Source organism: Hippocampus zosterae, chromosome 8, assembly GCF_025434085.1.
Source record: "Hippocampus zosterae strain Florida chromosome 8, ASM2543408v3, whole genome shotgun sequence".
In the NCBI taxonomy this organism is placed as follows: Eukaryota; Metazoa; Chordata; class Actinopteri; order Syngnathiformes; family Syngnathidae; genus Hippocampus; species Hippocampus zosterae.
Genome location: NC_067458.1, coordinates 2,835,281 through 2,850,296, shown reverse-complemented (window position 1 = coordinate 2,850,296; position 15,016 = coordinate 2,835,281). Strand labels below are relative to the sequence as shown.

The following is a 15,016-nucleotide window of genomic DNA, read 5'->3' as shown; positions in this document are numbered from 1 at the left end:
TGACACCAACAACGTCAATCATTGTACTGTAACCTTGGAGAACCTGGTACCAAGTGCGCTCTTAGGTTAGAACATGGTATCTGTTCTGGACAATCCGTAATGATCACAGAAGCCCATTAACATAATACCTCTCGGGTTCTGGTTGGAAGCTGTTCCTTCCAATCAAACGCCACCCGATCTCTCACTGTCATTGCCCACATGAGCATTGAAGTACCACAGCAAAATCAATGGGGGTGGGTACTCTGAGCTGCTGTTCGGTGTAACAGTGAGGACACATACCCCCGCTATGCTCTGGTCTACCAGGGTGAACCCTAATATAGAGGCACTGAGCATCGTGGCAAAAGGTTTCCTCATTTCTGCTCTGAGGCTCCCACCAGGAAAGCTCAAAAGAGGAACAGAATCCATACCATCTTAGAAGACTGGTACCAGAGTTGAAATTGTGTGTTAAGGTGAGCCGAACTACACCACATCGGAACTTTTCCGCCTCACACACCACATCAGAGAGCTGACATTTCACATCCCGTGACATAACTTCTGTAGCCGGGTATGGAATGCCAAACTTTGGCTACCACCCAGCTCCCTCTGCAACTGACCCTCTTCCTAGGGAGAAGGGTCAGCTGCAGCGAGAATATTGCCACTCTGACCTGGACACCAAGCACTCGCTATCGAGCAACACATCCAGGCCTGGCTCCAGAGGGAAGCCTTGTTGACTTGAACCACCAGACAACTAAGATCCTAGGATTATTGGGATGCGCAAATCCGCCAACCATCATAAGGTAATGCCTCACAATTATGAGTCAAATTAAAAACAAAAGCTTCACAGCTTGAAACAAAGCAACATTAATAGTACTCCATCCATCGATCCATCCATCCATCATCTACCGCTTATCCGGGGCCGGGTCGCGGGGGCAACAGCTTTAGCAGTGAAGCCCAAACTTCCCTCTCCCTAGCTACTTATTCCAGCTCTCCCCGGGGGATCCCGAGTCGTTCCCAGGCAAGCTGGGTGACATAGTCTCTCCAGCGTGTCCTGGGTCTTCCTCGGGGTCTCCTCCCGGTGGGACATGACCGGAACACCTCACCGGGGAGGCGCTCAGGAGGCATCCGAATCAGATGCCCAAGCCACCTCATCTGGCTCCTTTCGATGTGGAGGAGAAGCGGCTTGACTCTGAGCCCCTCCCGAATGACAGAGCTTCTCACCTTATCTCTAAGGGAGAGCCCGGACACCCTGCGGAGAAAACTAATTTCGGCCGCTTGTAACCGGGATCTCGTTCTTTCGGTCACGACCCATAGCTCGTGACCATAGATGAGGGTTGGAACGTAGATCGACCAGTAAATTGAGAGCTTCGCCCTTTGGCTCAGCTCCTTCTTCACCACAACAGACCGATAGAACGTCCGCATCACAGCAGACGCTGCACCGATCCACCTGTCGATCTCCCACTCCCTCCTGCCCCCACTCGTGAACAAGACCCCAAGATACTTGAACTCCTCCACTTTGGATTTGGACACAATTTTTTTTTCTCCAAGATGGCGCCCGAGTAGGCAGCCTTCGGCAAGTGCTCTTCAAGAGCCTTGCTTTTTTGTTCTTTTTTGCTGTTTTTGTCTTTTGTTTTGTCACATGTTGTTTGTTGTTTCATTGTGTGGACCTGATATGGACTGTTTTCAGCGCTTTTTGGCCACGACATTCGTCAAAGGAGCAGTATCTGTGCTTGGTGGTTGCGCCTTCTCGGCAGCACGCCTGTACCAGCACAGATTTTGATTGGGAGGAATGTCGGCGCCATTGACTGTCGGTGCTGGACAGACCTGGGGCGCTTGTGTTTTTTGCGCCAGTAATGGGCAGCATTTTCCACAACCCCGATTTGTTCAGTGGCTATGTCAGCGCTGTTGGACAGTTGGCGTTAGTGCGGCTGGATGGATGGCCGCTGAAGTTGAGGATGAGGAGAGAGGAGCGTTGGCGAAGAGCGCCGATGCGTATTTGGAACCGTGAGTCGCCGCTTGGAATTGAAATGGATTTCCATGGGACAGAAGAAGTGAACCAATCTCTTTTTTCGTCAATGGATGCTACAGCTTCTTGTTGACTTTGAAACTTAGCTTATAGCCGACGTGTGCACATTTTGAGCATGACGTCTCTGATCCACTGGTTAAAGGACACTTTCATTCTCTCCTCTTTCATCTCAAACTGCTTCAAACAACAAAGCGTGTGATGGAAAAGTAGTTAGAACTGCATGACTGTCCGTGTTTTATGTTATGTGTTGTGTCTATTATTTTACTTTATGTTAACTGTTTTGTAAAGCGCTTTGTTACAGCTGCCGCTGTTGTGAAAGCGCTATATAAATCAGCACGTATTGTATTGTATTGTATTGGGCAAGTTCTCCTCCCTGACCCGGAGGTGGCACTCCACCCTTTTCCGACTGAGGACCATGGTTTCAGATTTGGAGGTGCTGATTTTCATCCCAACCGCTTCACACTCGGCTGCGAAACGCTCCAGTGAGAGTTGGAGAGCCCCGTTTGAAGGAGCCAACAGCACCACATCATCTGCAAAAAGCAGGGATGTAATACTGAGGCCCCCAAAACGGACCACCTCAACGCTTCGGCTGCGCCTAGAAATTCTGTCCATAAAGGTTATGAACAGAATCGTGTAGGAATCCGCCTTGGCGGAGTCCTACCCCCACTGGAAACGATTCCGACTTACTGCCGGCAATGCGAACCAAACTCTGACATCGGTGGTATAGTGACCGAACAGCCCGTATCAGGGGGTTCGGTACCCCATACCCACGAAGCACCCCCCACAGAACTCCCCGAGGGACACGGTCAAACGCCTTCTCCAAGTCCACAAAACACATGTAGACTGGTTGGGCGAATTCCCACATACCCTCAAGGACCCTGCTAAGGGTGTAGAGCTGGTCCACTGTTCCACGGCCGGGACGAAAACCACACTGCTCCTCCTCAATCTGAGGCTCGACTTCCTGACGGACCCTCCTTTCCAGCACCCCTGAATAGACCTTACCAGGGAGGCTGAGGAGTGTGATCCCTCTGTAGTTGGAACACACCCTCCGGTCCCCCTTTTTAAAAAGAGGGACTACCACCCCGGTCTGCCAATCCAGAGGCACTCTCCGTGTTGACCACGCGATGTTGCAGAGGCATGTCAACCAGGACAGCCCCACAACATCCAGAGCCTTGAGGAACTCCGGGCGGATCTCAACCACACCTGGGGCCTTGCCACCGAGGAGCTTTTTAACCACATCGGTGACTTCAACCACAGAGATAGGAGAGCCCACCTCAGAGTCCCCAGGCTCTGCTTCCTCCAAGGAAGGCGTGTTGGTGGAGTTGAGGAGGTCTTCGAAGTACTCTGCCCACCGGTTCACAACGTCCCGAGTCGAAGTCAGCAGCGCCCCATCCCCACTGTACACAGTGTTATTGGTGCACTGCTTCCCCCTCCTGAGACGTCGGATGGTGGACCAGAATTTCCTCGAAGCCGTCCGGAAGTCGGCTTCCATGGCCTCACCGAACTCTTCCCACGCTCGGGTTTTTGCCTCGGCGACCACCGAAGCCGCGGTCCGCTTGGCCAGTCGATACCCGTCAGCTGTCTCTGGGGTCCCACAGGCCATAAAGGCTCGATAGGACTCCTTCTTCAGCTTGACGGCATCCCTTACTGCTGGTGTCCACCAGCGAGTACGGGGGTTGCCGCCACGACAGGCACCAACCACCTTACGGCCACAACTCAGATTGGCCGCCTCAACAATAGAGGCACGGAACATGGTCCACTCGGGCTCAATGTCCCCCGCCTACCCCGGAACATGGGAAAAGCTCTGTCGGAGGTGGGAGTTGAAACTCCTTCTGACAGGGGATTCCGCCAGACGCTCCCAACAAACCCTCACTATACGTTTGGGTCTGCCAGGACGGACCGGCATCTTCCCCCACCATCGGAGCCTACTCACCACCAGGTGGTGATCAGTTGACAGCTCCGCCCCTCTCTTCACCCGAGTGTCCAGAACATGCGGCCGCAAATCCGATGATACAACTACAAAGTCGATCATTGAACTGCGGCCTAGGGTGTCCTGGTGCCAAGTGCACATATGGACACCCTTATGTTTGAACAAGGTGTTCGTTATGGACAATCCGTGACGAGCACAGAAGTCCAATAACAAAACACCACTCGGGTTCTGATCGGGGGGGCAGTTCCTCCCAATCACGCCCCTCCAGGTCTCACTGTCATTGCCCACGTGAGCATTGAAGTCCCCCAGCAGAACAATGGAGTCCCCAGCAGGAGTACTCTCCAGCACACCCTCCAAGGACTCCAAAAAGGGTGGGTATGCTGAGCTGCTGTTTGGTGCATATGCACAAACAACAGTCAGGACCCGTCCACCCACCCGAACACGGAGGGAGGCAACCCTCTCGTCTACCGGTGTGAACCCCAATGTACAGGCACTGAGCCGGGGGGCAATGAGTATGCCCACACCTGCTCTGCGCCTCTCACCGTGAGCAACTCCAGAGTGGAAGAGAGTCCAACCCCTCTCGAGAGAACTGGTACCAGAACCCAGGCTGTGTGTGGAGGCAAGTCCGACTATATCCAGTCGGAAATTCTCTGCCTCACACACCAGCTCGGGCTCCTTCCCTGCCAGAGAGGTGACATTCCATGTCCCAAGAGCTAGCTTCTGCAGCCGAGGATCGGACCGCCAGGGTCCCCGCCTTTGGCTGCCGCCCAGCTCACATTGCACCCGACCCCTTTGGCCCCTCTCATGGGTGGTGAGCCCATGGGAAGGGGGACCCACGTTGCCTCTTCGGGCTGTGCCCGGCCGGGCCCCATGGGTGTAGGCCCGGCCACCAGGCGCTTGCCAACGAGCCCCACCTCCAGGCCTGGCTCCAGAGGGGGGCCCGGTGACCCGCGTCCGGGCAAGGGAAACTTTGATCCATTTATTATAATCTTCATCAGGGGTCTTTGAGCCGTGCTTTGTCTGGCCCCTCACCTAGAACCTGTTTGCCATGGGTGACCCTGCCAGGGGCATAAAAGCCCCAGACAACTTAGCTCCTAGGATCATTGGGACACACAAACCCCTCCACCACGGTAAGGTGACGACTCACGGAGGGGCTCCTGATCCTTCAATAGTTAAAAATTAATCAACGTGAACTCACAATTGGCCGTCATGAGTTCTTCTTTAGCTAATGCATTACAAAAATCAGTCAAGGATATTCATAATGAAGAGTTAATCATTAGTTTATATTTTCAAAATATGAATTAATAGTATTGTAGTTATTTTAGTAATTAATAGTAGCTGCAAAATATTAATTCATTGTAAGTTAATATTTGACCATTATGATTTGATGTTTTGCTATTGCATTATAGTGATTAGTCATGGATTTCTTAATCATGAGCCAATCATATGTTAATGTTTGTAAATGATTAATTCATAATTCTTAAGTAGTTGCAAATGATTAATTCATCATGAGTTCATAATTGCTCACCATGACTTCATCTTTAACTAATGCATCACAAATGATTAACGAACAATTGTTGTGTGACCAAAGATTTGCAAATCATAATTTTCTGTTGTATTTACATATTACACACCCGCCCAAATTCATTTGAATGGTCATTTGTAATTCATGATGACATTAAAATGGCTGCCACCAGGCGCCTGCCAACGAGCCCCACCTCCAGGCCTGGCTCCAGAGGGGGGCCCCGGTGACCCGCGTCCGGGCAAGGGTAACCTAGATCCATTTATTTTGATCATCATTGGGGTCTTTTGAGCCGTGCTTTGTCTGGCCCCTCACCTAGAACCTGTTTGCCATGGGTGACCCTGCCAGGGGCACAAAGCCCCAGACAACTTAGCTTCTAGGATCATTGGGACACTCAAACCCCTCCACCACGGTAAGGTGACCACTCACGGAGGGGGTGACGACTCACGGAAAAAGTGCTTTAACATATTGAAACCAGGGAGCCAGGTCGGTCTGCCAGAACTCCAGTAGCCTCACGGTAGCGGCGACGGCTGCCAGTTGCAGGAGTTTGGGCAATATGGCCGAGGAAGACACCTCTTCGTTGCCTGCTCAAAACATATTCGACGTCGGGGTCACCAATGTGGGAGTACTAATGGAGTACACACGACTGACTGGAAACATGTCCACAACTGCCAACAAGTGAATCTCTCACATTGCAAAAATTAATGTCAACACGCCCCCCACCCAAAGCCCCGTCTGATGGGTGAGAGGCATGGTCCTTAATATCCGCCACAACATCTTAAAATTGAGAAAATGTGTGATGGGGAAGCTCTGAATAGGATTTTCCTTGGGTGGATGGACTTTTTTTTGATGTTCTTTAATCAACAAAGGTGTCTGAAGCTCTTTCTGCAATGTTCTGGCAGATTTAAATATTATTGGTCTTTATGTACAGAACATGTCTGGGTTTTGCGTACTGGTATACTGCCTATGTGATGCGGAGAGAGGGAATTTGAGTTTTGTGTGAGGTGGGGGTTTTTTTCTTTGTATTTTCCATATTTGTTGTTTTATTGTCTCAACTTCAATAAACACAAAAAACAACACCAACACACACAAAAACACAAATTTGAATTCAGGTTGGCAATTATTTAAAATGGTGGTGTCTAAATTACTTTTCAGAAGGGGGTCACCACTGCCATTTCATAAGCAGTGAGGATGACACTTATCTGATGATATATTCACAACATTTTAACATCAGTTCCTTAAAGAAACCATAAAATGTTTTTTACGATATTCTGGGATAACGTGCGGGATCTGATACCATCAAATTTGTCCCTTTATTCATTTGCAAATTCCTCACAGTGAGAGGGATAATTGTGGTCTTTACATATCCTGCTCTTTTTGTTTTTTTCTCTGCCTAGCCTATGTGATATATAGAATTGGAAGATGCTGAGCCAGGAAAAGATGTATATATGTATATATATATATATATATATATATATATATATATATATATATATATACTTTTTTGTGTGCTCTATATCATGTCTTGGTTGTACTGTGTATGTACTATATAGTTTGTATGTTCTATGTGTATATATATATTCGATGTATATATTGTCAAATATTGACTTGGACAGCATCAAGTGTGAGTATGTGCGTTTGTGCTTGTGTTTGGAGGTGTCTCTGTGTCTAAATGTTCTTGTATCTGTTCTGTTACCATTAATTTTAATGTTGTTTTAATGATTCATTTAAAGTGATTAAATGAATGTTTTTTTAAAAAACACTTGAAAATAAGAAGATAATTCTGAAAGGGCTATCCTTGAAATAAATAAAGCAAATAAACATTATTTATGATTGCACAAAGCTCTTTACTCAGGTTTTAGCTATTATTTTTTTGTATAATAACAATAATACTTAGTTTTTGATTTGCATGTTTCATTACTGGTGTCATTTAAAAAAACTTTATCAAAATAATTGCCCCCTTTTTTTCCTTTCTCTGCTTCAAATATATTTAGGGCTGTTTCAAAGGGCCATCACCCAGAGTGGCACAGCACTGTCAAGCTGGGCTGTTAGCTTCCAGCCAGCTAAGTATGCCAGAATGCTGGGCCGCAAAGTTGGCTGTAATCTTGACGACACAGTTGAGCTTGTGACGTGTCTTCAGAGAAAGCATTACCAAGAGTTGGTGGATCAAGACATCCAGCCAGCACGGTACCACATTGCTTTTGGACCTGTTATTGATGGTGATGTAATCCCTGATGACCCTCAGATACTCATGGAACAAGGTACAAGAAAACTTTGGGTTCAACTATTTATTATTTAGTCTTTCATACATTATCATCATACTGTACTTGATGTAACCAGTGGAAGTAGCCAAATTCCACCTAATTTTGGAGTACAATTTGATTTTAACACTCCTTGAGCTGTCCGCTTTCTGTGGTGGAGCAGTTTGGGTGACCAAGGGCAAACAGCTCATAGGTGAGGGACCAGACAAAACATAGCTCAAGAACCCCCTGTTATGAAGAAATATCTGGAACACCTTTTCCCTCACATGGGTCACTGGATCTCCCCTATTGAACTAGGCCTGGAATCTTGATGGCAAGCACCTGGTGGCTGACCCTACAGCCCGGAGAGGCACCATGGGTCCCATTCATCATGGGGGGGAAAGGGGCCAAAGGTGTTGGGGCCTTGTCATTTCAATCGGCTACAGAAACTGGCTTTGGAGGCATGGAACATCACGTGTCTGGCGTCTAACGAGTCAGAGCTGTTGTCTGAAGCATGTGAGGTTGAGCCGTTTCCCACTACATATGAGAGGTACCAAGTAGGTGTGAGCACTTCAGCATTATGGAGTTCCAGAGCCCATTATTCACTGTTCCATCCGGGTTGGGATGAGAACCAGCACCTCCAAATTTGAGACCCTTGTTCTAAGTCAGAAAAAGGTCGCGCTGCCTCGCTGGGTCGGGATAAGACCCTGCAGTCTTGGTAAAGATCGAGCTGAGGTAAAAGACATAGCTCCTAATTTAGTCGACAAAATAAATTTGTCAATATAAAACAATATGTCCACCCTCTGGTCACAAGCGGTGGATAGGGACCGAAAGAACTACTCGGCAGAACAAGGTGGATGAATGGGTTATGGATGTATGAATAAGATAAGATAACATAAGATATCCTTTATTCGTCCCACACTGGGGAAATTTACAGCCTCCAGCAGCAAGAATGTATGTAGAAAGAAGAAAGGAGACAGAGAAAAAAAAACAACAAACATCTTTCAATTAAATACAATATGTCAGAGTGCCATATATGAATGGATCAATAGAAAAAAATGCTGACACTTTTTATAGCGTGTCAACCTTCTTCTCTGTTTTATTTTCAGGTGAATTCCTTAACTATGATATTATGCTTGGAGTGAACCAGGGTGAAGGTCTTAAATTTGTGGAGCTGATTGTGGACAGTGAAAATGGTGTTCAGGCCAATGACTTCGACTACGCTGTGTCAAGTTTTGTGGATGACCTCTATGGCTATCCAGAGGGTAAAGACATACTCAGAGAGACCATCAAGTTTATGTACACAGATTGGGCCGATAGGCACAACCCAGAAACACGCAGGAAGACCTTGCTGGCCCTATTCACGGATCACCAGTGGGTGGCACCTGCTGTTGCCACAGCTGACCTGCACTCTAGCTTTGGGTCTCCGACTTACTTCTATGCATTCTATCATCACTGTCAAACAGAACAGGTGAGTCTCTCACATACTTGTTTCCTCGCGGTAATCATCAATATTTTTTAAATAAATATGATGTTATAAACCATTGCACAGCTAGTAAACTCATTGACAGTTATATTCTAAGTTACTTCCAAGGTGCATTTCAGGATCCTGGAGATGCTTACAAACACAATTCCAGTGAAGTTGGAATGTTGTGTAAAATGTAAATAAAACAGAATACAATGACTTGCATAACATTTTCAAACTATATTCAGTTGAATACACTTCAGCAGGGGTGCCCAAACTCTTTGGACCGAATATCAACTTTTCGATCAACCAACCTCTTGCGATCGACCCCTACCATGCGCATGCACATACACACGTAAGCCATGATGAGCAACACACTTTTGCAACTATCATAGCTCACACACACCATTTTAAAGTGCTTCCCTCTGCCCTCTAGATTCCTATTCTTTGCCCGTGCCCTCTGTGAATTGTACACAAAACAAACTGAATGAGAATAATGACAGTGATAAAATATATAGAGCAACAGCTGATCACAAGCTGCAATTGCAGACTGCTGAGTGCTAACAACATCTGGCGACGCAGGTCATGCGCCACCGCAGGTTCAAGATTTACCTGCTTTATTTTATAAAGATTTTTTACTTTTTTTGTGAAAATGAGACTGATAGGATGATTAGGGTGCAGTGTACATTAATACAAAAAATATATTACTAACATGCACAAAGACACATAAATGGTTGTTTGTTTGTTTTTCTTCGCTACACCTCTCACGATCGACTTGGGACCAGTCTGCGATCGACGTAATGGGCACCCCTGCACTATAGGATGAAATAAGATATTTGAAGTTCAAAGTTAGATCATTATTGTTATTTCTTATAAATATTCTCTCATTGTGAATTGGAAAAGGAACGTATCAAGCGTGATTCGTGCAATTCTAAAAGCAAGCATCTGTGATGGTACAATATAGGGGTGTGTTATTTGGTCACGGCATGGGTAAATTGCACATCATCTATGTAATGTCTTAGGGACATCCTTACTTATTTCAGCAAGACAATGAAAGACAATGCAGGCATCAAATTCCGAATGAGTGAATATTTGCAAAAACAAAAAGCAAACATTTTATAATGATTGTTTGTTAATCATTTGTAATTCATTCATTCATTCATTCATCTTCCGAGCCGCTTGATCCTCACTAGGGTCGCGGGGGATGCCGGAGCCTATCCCAGCTGTCTTCGGGCAGTAGGCGGGGGACACCCTGAATCGGTTGCCAGCCAGTCGCAGTCATTTGTAATGCATTAGTTTAAAGATGAAGTATAAATGATCAATTATGAACTCATGATGAATCAATAATTTGCAACAATTGGAGCATTATGAATGAATAATTAGCAAATATTAAGGATTAGCTTATGATTAAGAAATGAAGACATGATGAACAAATATTAACTCATATTAATAGTTTGCAGCATTTAGTTTGTAGTAATTGTAAATTAATCATTTGCAAATATTAACAAATAATTAACAATTAATTAAGGAATAACCTTCACTAATCCTTGCAATGCATTCACGTAAGACTAATTCACAAAGAAAAATTCTTGTTGAATAATTTTAACTATTTAAGGGTCAGGGGTTAATTGGACTTAAAGCTGTAATTGGTGACACAATGATAGACTGGTTAACACATCTGCCTCACAGTGCAGAGGTCTTGGGTTTGAATCCAGCCGGCCCTCCTGTGTGGAGATTGCATGTTCTCCCGGTGCCTGCGTGGGTTTTCTTTAGGTGTACAGGTATCCGCCCACAATAAAATGTATTATTCCCCAAAAACATCTGCCCACAATAAAATGTATTATTCCCCAAAAACATGCGGGGTAGGTTAATTGAACACTCTAAATTGTCCCTGTGTGACTGTTACCCATTTTCCGCCAAAACAACTTGGCCAAAGAACTTGGCCAAAGGTAGAAAAAGGTAGAAAAAGCACTACACAAGTGAAGGTTCATTTACTATTCACCATGTGTATCTCAGCAAACATTGCACAATTAACTATAGACAGATCAATAATGCCACTCGAAATGGCACAAGTAAAGCATGACTAGATGATTGACCCCAATGATGGACCTTTAATTGACTTCACAATTGAAGATAGAAAACAATTAGGTCCAGAACTAAAAAAACACAGTCAACAGGTGATGTCTTATTTGAGAGTGGAAAAGGTTGGTGATCAAGGTTGGTGGGGTGTATTACATATCAAAACATCAAACAAAAAACAACTGATGGTTTGCGAAAACCCACAAATATTTTTTTTTTCAAACTGTCTTTTTGTGCTTATTTGAAGGCGAACTGAGTGCAGGGCGAAGAATACCAAACATAATGGTCAATGCAATTTATAGCTATATCTACCCCTGTGACCTTGGACATCCCAGTAAAAATACCAGACCAATAGGAAAGGCAAAGCCGTAACATGTAAATTTATAGTCAGCTTTAACCTGTTTGCACTGCTCACAAAGGGAATATATTTTGGCCAGTATAAATATAAGGTGAATTATTCTTTGAGGCCCTGTAGTACAGGGCCTCAAAGAATAATTCAACACTAATTAAAGCCGTGTTTGGCACAAATTAATTAATTTTGTTCCCTGCAAAATTTCTCTACAAATATCATCTGACATTTCTCGCTGTAGATCAATCTGCCAAATAGTTTTATGAATATTCAATGATCAATTTTGTAAATCTTAACATAAATGGCAGACACAGAACCCTTCAGTGATGGCAGCGGTTCAAGAATGAAATCAACATTTGAAGTAGAAGGGATTGCAGGAAAACCAAGCCACAAAATGCGAACATAACTATGAATTTGGAGGTATCTAAAAAAAAACAAAAAACTGTCCTTGAAGTAATGAAAACATCAACTGTTGAAAAGAGGCAGAAATGAGGTCAATGTAGAGATCCTTAAAAGTCTTTAGCCCTCTTAGAGAACATGCCATCCAGCAAGATCCTGAACAGAGTTGGTCTGTAACCCGAAGAGAAAGTGATTCGAAAATTTAAGGCAATAAAATACGACAACATTTTCCAAATACGTAGAGGTGGGGGGCAAAAGAGACGAATATGCTCTGGATTTCAATGTTATTCCAGTCATAATCGACGTCTCTCGAGCATAGGTGTCCAACTCAGGTCCTGGAGGGGCGCTGTCCTGCATGTTTTCCAAGTCTGCCTGTTGCAACACACTTGGTTCAAGTGAACAGGTTCAATGTCAGGCTTCCGCAGAGCTTGCTGATTACCTGATTATCTGAATCAGGTGTGTTGCAACAGGGAGACTTGGAAAATATGTAGAACAGTGGCCCTCCAGGATTGGAGTTTGACACCTTAGATTCTAAGGTGTCAAAGTGAAACCAGTCACATTTGTTTTTTTTACAGAATATTTGGAAGAGCAATACTACCTAACGCTTTAGCCCATTGTAAGATCTGGCTATGTAACCTAGGTTTTTTTTTTTTTTTTTTTTTTTTTTTACCGAAACAAAATCGGTAAAAAGATGATCAACTTTTTTTTTAAAAGAGGGAGAAAAATTAGAACGCATTCTAATACATCTAATACAGAACATGTGGGAAAACGTTCATTTAATAAGATGTAATGGAGTCGCTGTAATAAGATTAGGTAAGGATCAAAATCTTGCTTGACCTTTGCTTGACCTTTGTAAACAGGGCAATAAAATTCATCCCGCACATGTCAACCACAGTGTCTTTCACATATACCCAGATAGGCAAATCCTAAGTTAGAAACTTGGAATGGAAAGCTTACCTGTGGGTATTCTTTGGCCAATGTATTTACACCGTAAATATCTCTCTTCTCTAGATGTAAATTATATCTGGAAATCAAAAGTCAAGTCAAGTCAACAAGTCAAGTAAAAAAAAGTTTTTAAAAAAGCACTTAAGACTGAGGGAGCTTCAAGAACTGAGCGAGACAAGTCGAACAAAAGTAACAAATTGTATCCACGTAGAGGATATACACCACATTAAATAACCCTTCGAGGTTAAAAAAAGAAAAAAAGAGAGTGCCTAGTGCCAATGAATCCAATTCTGTCCTGTGAAATAATTACGTAGTGACAATTCACTCTCCAAACGAAGAGCAAGCAATTTGAAATCCATGTTTCAAAGACTAAGGGGCTAGTAAGAAATATATTGTAAAGGATCTCTGCACTTCTTCAGAATTAAAGCAATAGATGCCTTCTTCAGTGTTTGGGTGAGTACCATATACCAAGCTCAAGAACTTTCTTGAGCATCTCCCATAAGTATTGAGCAAACTGCTTCCAAAACGCCTCTGGGCCTGGGTTTTTGCAAATATGCAAGCCCTTCATCGCCCTCTCCAAGCTGCAACAATGTTCTCTAATTCCTCACACAAAGATCTAAAAGCAGGTGTGTGAGCTTATCAAAAAAGGATTTGGATTCTACATGATCAAAGATATGGTCATATATGTACAATGTTGTATAATAATCTATGAATGTCAGGGGTCAGATGTAACACCTACATCAGATTCCACACTTGGGATTTACTGGGACGCAGATCTTTGGCGCAACTGGTGAGCCAACAATCTGCTCGTTTCATCTGTCTGCTCATAAAAATTTTATTTTGAAAGAAGAAGCAGTCTGGTGGTGTAATGCAAGAAGATGAGACTCCACTTGTAAAGCCATTCACTCCTTACACTGTAAATCTTTGGTACCTTAGATATGGCGTACTAAGAGTCTTAACTATCAATATGCTGAGATAGATTGACCACCTTCAGATCTCAAATCTTTATCGCATCCATGAAAGCTCCCAGCATCTTGGCAGAATTAGATTGCGGCACTGAAGTTGTTGAGGGCGATCCAATAAAGGGTCAAGCCAACAATTAAAATCGCCATTCAAAATTAAACTATGTTGGGACAGATAAAGTAACTTTGAGAATACCCATCGAAAAAAGGTTTTGGGAGCATAAATGTTCGCAAGAACAACCTTACTGTTACGGCCCACAATATCTCGTGGCCCTTTATTTTATTTTTTCTGTTTTTGGAGAAACATTTGCGTGCAGGAGCTCTCCTCCTGCTCCTTCCTGATTGGTGGCCCTTACACCTAATTTTGCTGACCAATCAATGCAAGGGAGAGTAACCCAATTACTGAATAGCTTCATATGTGCCTCCACTTGCAAAGATTAACCACCACTTTTAAAAGGACTCTGTTCCATTCAGAGTTGGAGGATGGGGGACCTGTGTTGTGTGTTGTCTTGTCGTGTTTGTCAGCCCCTCTCCCTTGTGTTTTGGTACCACTGTCTTTCGGTTAGTGCAACAAATTAGTTTGCCTCATAGCCTTCATCCATTCATTCATTTCGTCACTAATTCATTTGTGGATTTTAGAAAATTCGCCATAACTAGATTTGGTTCATTATTTGTTCAGTCAATTCGTGTTGCACTAAGACGTGGGGTCAGCAACACATGGATCTCAAACCGCATGCGGCTCTCTAGCGCCCCCAGTGGCTCCCTAGAGCGTTTTCAAAAATGTTTGAAAATGGAAAAAGAGGGGAGGGGTAAACTTTTTTTTTGTTTTCATTTAGTTTCTGTCAGAGGACAAACATGACACAAACATTAACATTTTCCGATGCTGTAAAAATGTGTCGAATAAATATTAAATGTCAACATTTCGTCATCGTTGCGTTATAGCCTGCGACACACGTTTATTAGCAGGGCGGGATTTCAGTCAGGGGGCTGTTGTTTAAAATAAATAAATAAATGAATAGAACAACTGCCTTTTGTGTTCAATTCACCAAGGGTACTTGCTAAGAATGGGAATTTGGAAGGCCAAGAGATGCATTTTTAAATGGTACACGTAAGGTACGATAGT

At 44.1% G+C, this 15,016-nt stretch overlaps 1 protein-coding gene across 4 annotated transcripts in view; it reads left to right on the top strand.

Annotated features, from left to right (window-relative positions):
- The window catches only part of nlgn1 (neuroligin 1), a 139,112-nt gene that overhangs the window by 87,084 nt on the left and 37,012 nt on the right, over positions 1-15,016 (top strand). For all 4 annotated transcript variants that reach the window (XM_052073381.1, XM_052073382.1, XM_052073384.1 and 1 more), the window contains 2 exons: positions 7,449-7,715; positions 8,804-9,165. In XM_052073381.1, the coding sequence (XP_051929341.1) occupies positions 7,449-7,715; positions 8,804-9,165 (629 nt within the window). The remainder of the gene's footprint in view (positions 1-7,448; positions 7,716-8,803; positions 9,166-15,016) is intronic.